Below are 7,152 nucleotides of genomic sequence, written 5' to 3' on the forward strand. Positions count from 1 at the left end.
TATCATATAAGTTCTATTGTGAATGGCAAGTTAATAATAGCTCCAAAATAAATATTTGGTCTGATTTTTGGTTGCCAAATCAAGATAATCTTCGTACACCTATTGTTTTAGGTGATAATATCCCAATGACTGTCAGCCAGCTAACTGACAGTCAAGGGAAATGGAACGATGATATGTTAGATAAGTATATTCACCCTGATATGCAAAATAGGATTAAGGCTATCACTCTTAATCTAGATAATATAAATAGGATCAGATGGAAATCTATGATTTCTGGAAATGTATGACTAAATTTGCTTATAATTTCTATCTAATAATGATAATAATAATAATAATAATAATAATAATACAAACATGAGTTTTTGGAGATCTCTTTGGAAGATAGATTGCATTCGTAGGATTCGGCTTTTCTGCTGGAAGTTTGTTTCAAATGTTCCTCCATTAGGAAAAAATAATGTCACAATATTCTGATCATGCTTATCCTTGTTGTAGCCTTTGTAATGATAGTCAACTGGAAGATGAAATGCATCTATTTTTAACCTGTATACTCACAAAATGCATCTGGTTTGCTTTTACTTATATGAATTTTGGTCAGTAATTGTAGTAATTCTGATGTTAAAAGCTGGTTTTCAAATGTTTTAAATGATAACAATCTCAAAAATGATGTCCCAAAGATTGCTTTTATTATGGTCTATTTGGAAATACAGAAATGATGTTGTTTTTAAAGGTGTTAAACCTAATCATACTATTTTAACAAATAAAGTTCACCAGGAATTTGTGAGTATTCCCACATTCAAACCAATTCAGAATGTTAGTTTCAATCTAAATATTTCAGAGGAGGAAAGTAGCATGGATTTTGATTGGACTGTGAAGTTTGATGCTTCTTTTAAAGAACATAATCATTCTATAGGTTTTGTCATCTCTCTGCTTGTTAATAAATCAGGTAGTAGGAAGGAGCTCAGGGCAGGTTTTTGGATGGGCAACATGCCCCTTAGATGCAGAAGCCGAGGCATTAATTTCTTGAAGCGCTCAAATGGATTAAGGAACTGAAGATAAACTCTTGTTGTTTTATCAATGATTGCAAAAATCTCGTCTCGGCTGTGCATGGAGATCAATCTTCTCGGTATCTTGGAGAGTGCTGAATACTATCTTGAAATGCAAAAACTTATTTAGCTTTTTCAGTAATGTGTGTCTTAAGTTTAGGTATAGCAATTTCCAGTTTTCTGTCGACAAAATTGCAAAAGAAGCTAGAGTTTTAAGTGTTAAAAATTTCTCTACCGATTTTTTTTTCCAGTGAAACAAAAACACAGTTTTTTTGAAAAACTAAGAAGGAATTTATTCCGAATCCTCGGTAATGTAACTCCTACTTCTGAATAAAATCCGCAGTTATCAAAAGAAAAAAAATCGTACACACAGCTATACCCGAATAACAAAAGTGAATTACATTCATTGGGCATTTTATAAGCCCATATATACCTAAGTTTCAAAACACAAACAAAACCTGACATCAAATCGTAGAAGTGGTACATATTACAAATTTATCGTAATGCTAATCTAATAGTGCCTGGGCGGTGGTGGTGTCCTTAGTGAACATCCGAATGAATTACAGCTTACAGGGTGAGAAAGAAACGAGGAACACTCCATAAGTGACCGCTGTAGTGGCCTATATGGGATACAATTCTTTTTATCATCCTTGTCAGGCAACTTCAAACAGCTTGGAGGCTCGCCGCAGAAGTAATTGTACGAGTATGTGAAATTCTCCAATTTAGGCAAAGAACAGATACTTGGTGGAATGTTTCCTGAAAATTTATTGTGTGCTATATTCAGCTGCTCCAGACTCTTCATATTTCCCATTGTCTCAGGCAATGGCCCAACCAAATTATTGAAACTGACATCAAAAACTGTCAACTGATTCAACTTGCCAATCTCTGGTGGTAAACAACCATTAAGTCCGCTATTCGTGATAATAATCTCGTTCAGTGTTCCTGCCATTTTACCCAGATCAGAAGGGAAACAACCATTCAGTTGGTTATTCGCCAATACAAGCACGGAAACAGTGGAGTTGGCGAAGTTTTTCGGGATAGTGAACCGAAATTTGTTGTCATTTATAAAGAGTGCATCGAGTTTCATATCAAAGAGCTTCGAAGGAACATCCCCATAGAATTCATTGAACCGAATATCTAGAAATTTCAGCGAAGACAGATAAAACACCACTGAAGGGAACTTACCCGAGAACTTATTATTACTGACATCCAACTCGAATAAACGACGCATATACCTAAAAGTTTCAGGTATGCCTCCATAAAAACGATTGGAATTGATGTGAAAAAGGGCGAGATCGGTAAGATAACCAAGTTGATATGGTAATGTACCAGCAATGTTTTGATGGTTGAGATCAATTCCTGCAACAGTTCTGATGCGAGGAGCATCAGGAGCTGGTGCACAATAAACACCATTATAGCTGCACACATCGGGTCCGTACCAATTCGACGTAAACTTGTTTGGATCAGATACAATTGCATGTTTCAATGCTTGGAGAGCGACGAAAGCGCTTTGGAGTCTGGGGTTTGGGATAAAAGCATCGCCTAGTTTAAGGTCTGGGATACTAACATCATCTAAGAGAGATTGATGAGAGGATTTAGATAAGAAAAGAACAGTGAAAATGGCTAATAGATACAAATGAGGAAATGGGTTTCTCATCATTTTCGTTCTTCTAATTTGTCACTGATTTGATGTTGGATGGTTTTTTTTTTTTTTTTTGCTAAGTGATGTTGGATGAGCTAGCTAGAGGTTTTGAGATTATATATAATTTTGGATGGAGTTGAGAAGAAGAGATTAGGTTAAACTCAACAGCAGTATAACTGTTTGTTATGGTTGGTGGAAACTACATTGACTCGGTTTGTCTAAATTAATGTGTTTTTGTCTTTTTCTTCTATAGCAAAAAAAGAACCGGAAGGAAATAAGAAATTGGAGAAAAATACTAATTATTGGGTGTTAGAGGGACTCTTGTCTCTTGAAACGAGGTTATTAGACTAATGAAATCTCCATGTTTAACTATTGAAGACACACCACACGAATAGAAGAAATAATAATTTCTGAAAAGAATGAATACGATTTTTTACTCGCGTCTTTAGGGGCAACCCCGAAAAAATTAGGAACGACTAATAAAATAAAATAGGATCACCCAAAACTAAAATAAAACCGTCCCTTATCTCATTTTCTCTCGAAATGTCTAAAATACCCACCATATATATCAGTAGATAATACTACAATCGGTAGTTTATATTGGTGTATGTTGGTTTGTTTTACGAAAATTATAATCGGTAGTTAAAAAGGTAATCTCGTGATGTTAATTTTCTACCGATTGTAGTAGTAGCCCCAAATTCAAATTTTTAAAAAACCAATGGAATTTTGAATTTCTCTATTTGCACAATCGGTAGTCTAGTGATGTTTATTATCTACCGATTATACAATCGTTAGTCTTGTGATGTTCTTATCTACCGATTGTGGTAGTACCCCCAAGTTCAAAATTTTCAAAAACCAATGAAATTTTGAATTTCTCTATTTGCTCAATTGGTAGTTTCGTGATGTTTTATTGTCTACCGATTGTATAATCGGTAGTCTCGTGATGTTCATTACCTACCGATTGTGGTAGTAACCCCAAATTCAAAATTTTCAAAAACTAATGGAATTTTGAATTTTTCTATTTGCTCAATCGGTAGTTTGGTGATGGTTATTATCTACCGATTATTCAATCGGCAGTCTCGTGGTGTTATTTATCTACCGATTGTGGTAATAGCCCCAAATTCAAATTTTTCAAAAACCAATGGAATTATGAATTTCTCTATTTGCTCAAATTTTTCAAAAACCAATGGAGTTTCGTGATGTTTATTATCTACCGATTGTACAATCGGTAGTCTCATGATGTTCTTTGTCTACTGATTGTGGTAATAGCCCCAAATTCAAATTTTTCAAAGACCAATCAAATTTTGAATTTTTCTATTTTCACAATTGGTAGTTTCCTGACATTTATTATCTACCGATTTTAATCGGTAATCTCGTGATGTTATTTATCTACCGATTGTGTAGCCCCATATTTAATTATTTCAAAACAGAGCAAAGAAGAGAAGAACATACTCACAATCGGTTGATAAAAACCAATACTAAACTACCGATTATGAAGAGACATATAAATATTTTTCAAACTTTTTTATCTTATTAGTCGTCCCTAAATTTTTCGGGATCGCACCTAAAGACGCCATGATTTTTTTTGTGGGTTTAATTTCAGTTGCAGCATAAACATTTTTCTTTCTTAGACTTCAGAGTTCAGACCCCTTTTGGCTAATCATTTTTCTCCTTTTATGTAAAGAAAAAATCAGATTAATTGATTATTTCTTTCTTTTTTGCTTAACTTTTAAAATCTCTTTTAAATTTCTTTTTTCTTTACGTAATCGCATGGCAAATTCCGGCTAAAATAAGGATTGTTTGATATGAATCGTTCATCAACATCATACGCGCATCAAAATCAATCAAAGTCATCCGTATATACATTATTAAAGGAGAAGGCACAATAAAATAAAATAATTTTAAAAAGTTTAGCAGGGTAATGTAGAACACGCATTTGACAAAGTGTGAGTCTATGAGCTGTAAATGAAAGTCCATCTATACAAATCCAATTCAAATTCAACTAACTCAGATGATTAGTAGTTAGTAAATTTGAAAGATGGCCTAATTAAACAAAGTCTTTACATTTTGTAAACAAGTCTAGGACCCAAAAAAAGGTTAGTGCAAACATCTTAGTCTTTGAAGTCTTACAACCAATCATATTAATGTTTCATTAGCTAGAGAGCAACACTCAACAACCTTGGAATCGGTCTATTCAAGCAGCCTTTAAAATGATGATGTAATTATCATCTTTATCTTCTTTCTTTTTTGCTCAACCAACGTTAATTATTGTCCAGTTTTATAAGACTACTTGCATGTGGTGGTTACCAGGGCGAGGTTTTTAAATATCAAAGTGAAGATTGAAAATTAGGGAAGATAAGAAGAAGGTCGTAATGAAGAAAAAGGAATAAGGAACAGAATCGAAGTATGATTCATTTAGAAACATGCAGTTGCCAAAAGTATATGCATATAACTGAGTCAAAGTATGAAGCCAATATTAAGCTCGTCGAAATGGGTATAATTCGATTCGATATTTATTTATTTTTGAGGAGAATTATAATTCGTACTTCACTAATTTGTTTTAATTCTAAATTCATGTTTTAAGAAAATAGATGCATGCTTGTAAACTAGAACTATTAAATAATCACTGGATCTTTATGTATTTATTTATTTTAGATTTGAAGTAAAGAATTTGTCTGTGAATAAAGTTTTTATGGGAAGTAAATAACAAATAAAATAGAAAGAAATGAGAAGCTAAATAATTTTTTTTGACATACTAGAAAGAAAAAGATAAAACCCTTAGTTCGAAATGGGTTGAAAAAGCGCATTACTTGGTGATGCCAAAGTTCAATTTCAAGCTTCACTTTATCAGAATTGCATCAACACCACTCCCACTTACTAGTAGCACGGTAAATACCTTTACTTATGAGCCTCCCGTGAAGTAAATTCTAAAATGAACAACATTTATTAGTGTTCAACCATCTTCATCGAATCGAAGAAGATTTAACGTCTTCAACGTCCCAAAAATAGAAGCAAACACACCTTGCTCGTCGTCAACTCAGAATCACCAAAATCAGAATCATCAACTCAATACCAAAAGAAGCTCTTCAAAATCACGAATGTTGTCAGCATGTCGTCGTCAACAGAACTAAGTTGTTGAAGAACCATTACCATCAACAATATTCATTACTATTCATGCTACCTTGAATAATTGATAGAAGACCCGTTCTCTTCAATGTCCATAAGTCAGAAGCATCCAGACCTTGACCACGGTACCAACTCAATACTCAATGATACCCCTTTTATATTTTTTATATGTCGATAGCATTAACCATTTTCCATCCCAAAAACTCCACCAAGACTGAACTATCCCTGTACCCGTTTCATCGTAACCAACAACCAGATCCACCACCAACAGCTCATGACCATTATTTTTCTCTCTCATAAGTATTGTTCCATTAAGTTTATTAAGGTTTTTGAGGAAAAAAACAGAAAAAAAATCTAACAAAAAAACTAGCAAATAATTAATGTAGAGTTAAAATCAATCGAGATCTTTACTCAGACAGGGGAAATGGTGATTTTTATACCTAGGATTTAAGGGGCTTGGAAAAAGAGGGGAGATTGTGATTTCACCGTACCCGAAAACAAATATATGTTGGACTAAATGTAAAGTGATTAATTAAAAGGTAATATAAAAATACTCCTCATCTTCAAGACACTTCAGCTAAGGTCGGTTTTCAAGTTCTTTTGATCCGGAGCCAACTTTTTCTTTTCCTTTTCTCCCTTGCAATTTTTTTTTACACATAATAAAAGAGAGTAGTTGTAAATAAACATACAGAGTTTATTCTTAGATCCAGACACTCGTTAATGGACTTATAAACTTTTTGTTAAATTATGCCTATTTCATAACTATCATAGACACTGTAATATTGAAGAAAAAAGATAAGATAATTTATTGAAATTTTAAGTTTGTGAAACAATACATACAAATTACAATCTTACAATAATATCAATGATCTGTATTTTCTGATCCAATATTAAGAAGAGAGATTTATTTTTAAATTCCTTAAAATTACAATACTATAATAAATTGGAGGGAGCATAATACCTTTAAGATCCAAACTTTTTCTTGTTCAATGCTAGTATAAATTGCTTTGTGAAAAATAAAAAATTGTTGATTGAGTTAGGTTTCACGCGTCAAGAAAATGCTTGATTGAAAGTTAAGTTTTACGCTTCAGAAAAATACTAGTAAAATTTCATCAAAACTTCAAATGTAACTTTTAGGGGTATTTTACAAAGGAGGAAAATAAGAAGCATTCGAATACTCCCCTCTTAATCAGATTCTTATTCGATGATATTATGTACTTATGCTTCCCAACATGCACGAAGCTCAAAAACATACCCTCGTACGCTTCCTCATAGTTATTATCTATACAATATTGTTTCACTATCTGTTTGTAAATAAAAAAATGACATGGCATTATGAAC

At 33.0% G+C, this 7,152-nt stretch overlaps 1 protein-coding gene across 1 annotated transcript; it reads right to left on the reverse strand.

The window, feature by feature from the left end:
- Window positions 1–1,417: 1,417 nt before the first annotated feature.
- Window positions 1,418–2,774, reverse strand: LOC113361728 (leucine-rich repeat extensin-like protein 6). The gene has a single exon (XM_026604863.1). The coding sequence runs from the start codon at window positions 2,701–2,703 to the stop codon at window positions 1,555–1,557; it is 1,149 nt and encodes a 382-aa protein (XP_026460648.1). The 5' UTR covers window positions 2,704–2,774; the 3' UTR covers window positions 1,418–1,554.
- Between the last annotated feature and the right edge of the window lie 4,378 nt (window positions 2,775–7,152).

The sequence above is a fragment of the Papaver somniferum genome, chromosome 3, assembly GCF_003573695.1.
Source record: "Papaver somniferum cultivar HN1 chromosome 3, ASM357369v1, whole genome shotgun sequence".
NCBI classification, from domain to species: domain Eukaryota; kingdom Viridiplantae; phylum Streptophyta; class Magnoliopsida; order Ranunculales; family Papaveraceae; genus Papaver; species Papaver somniferum.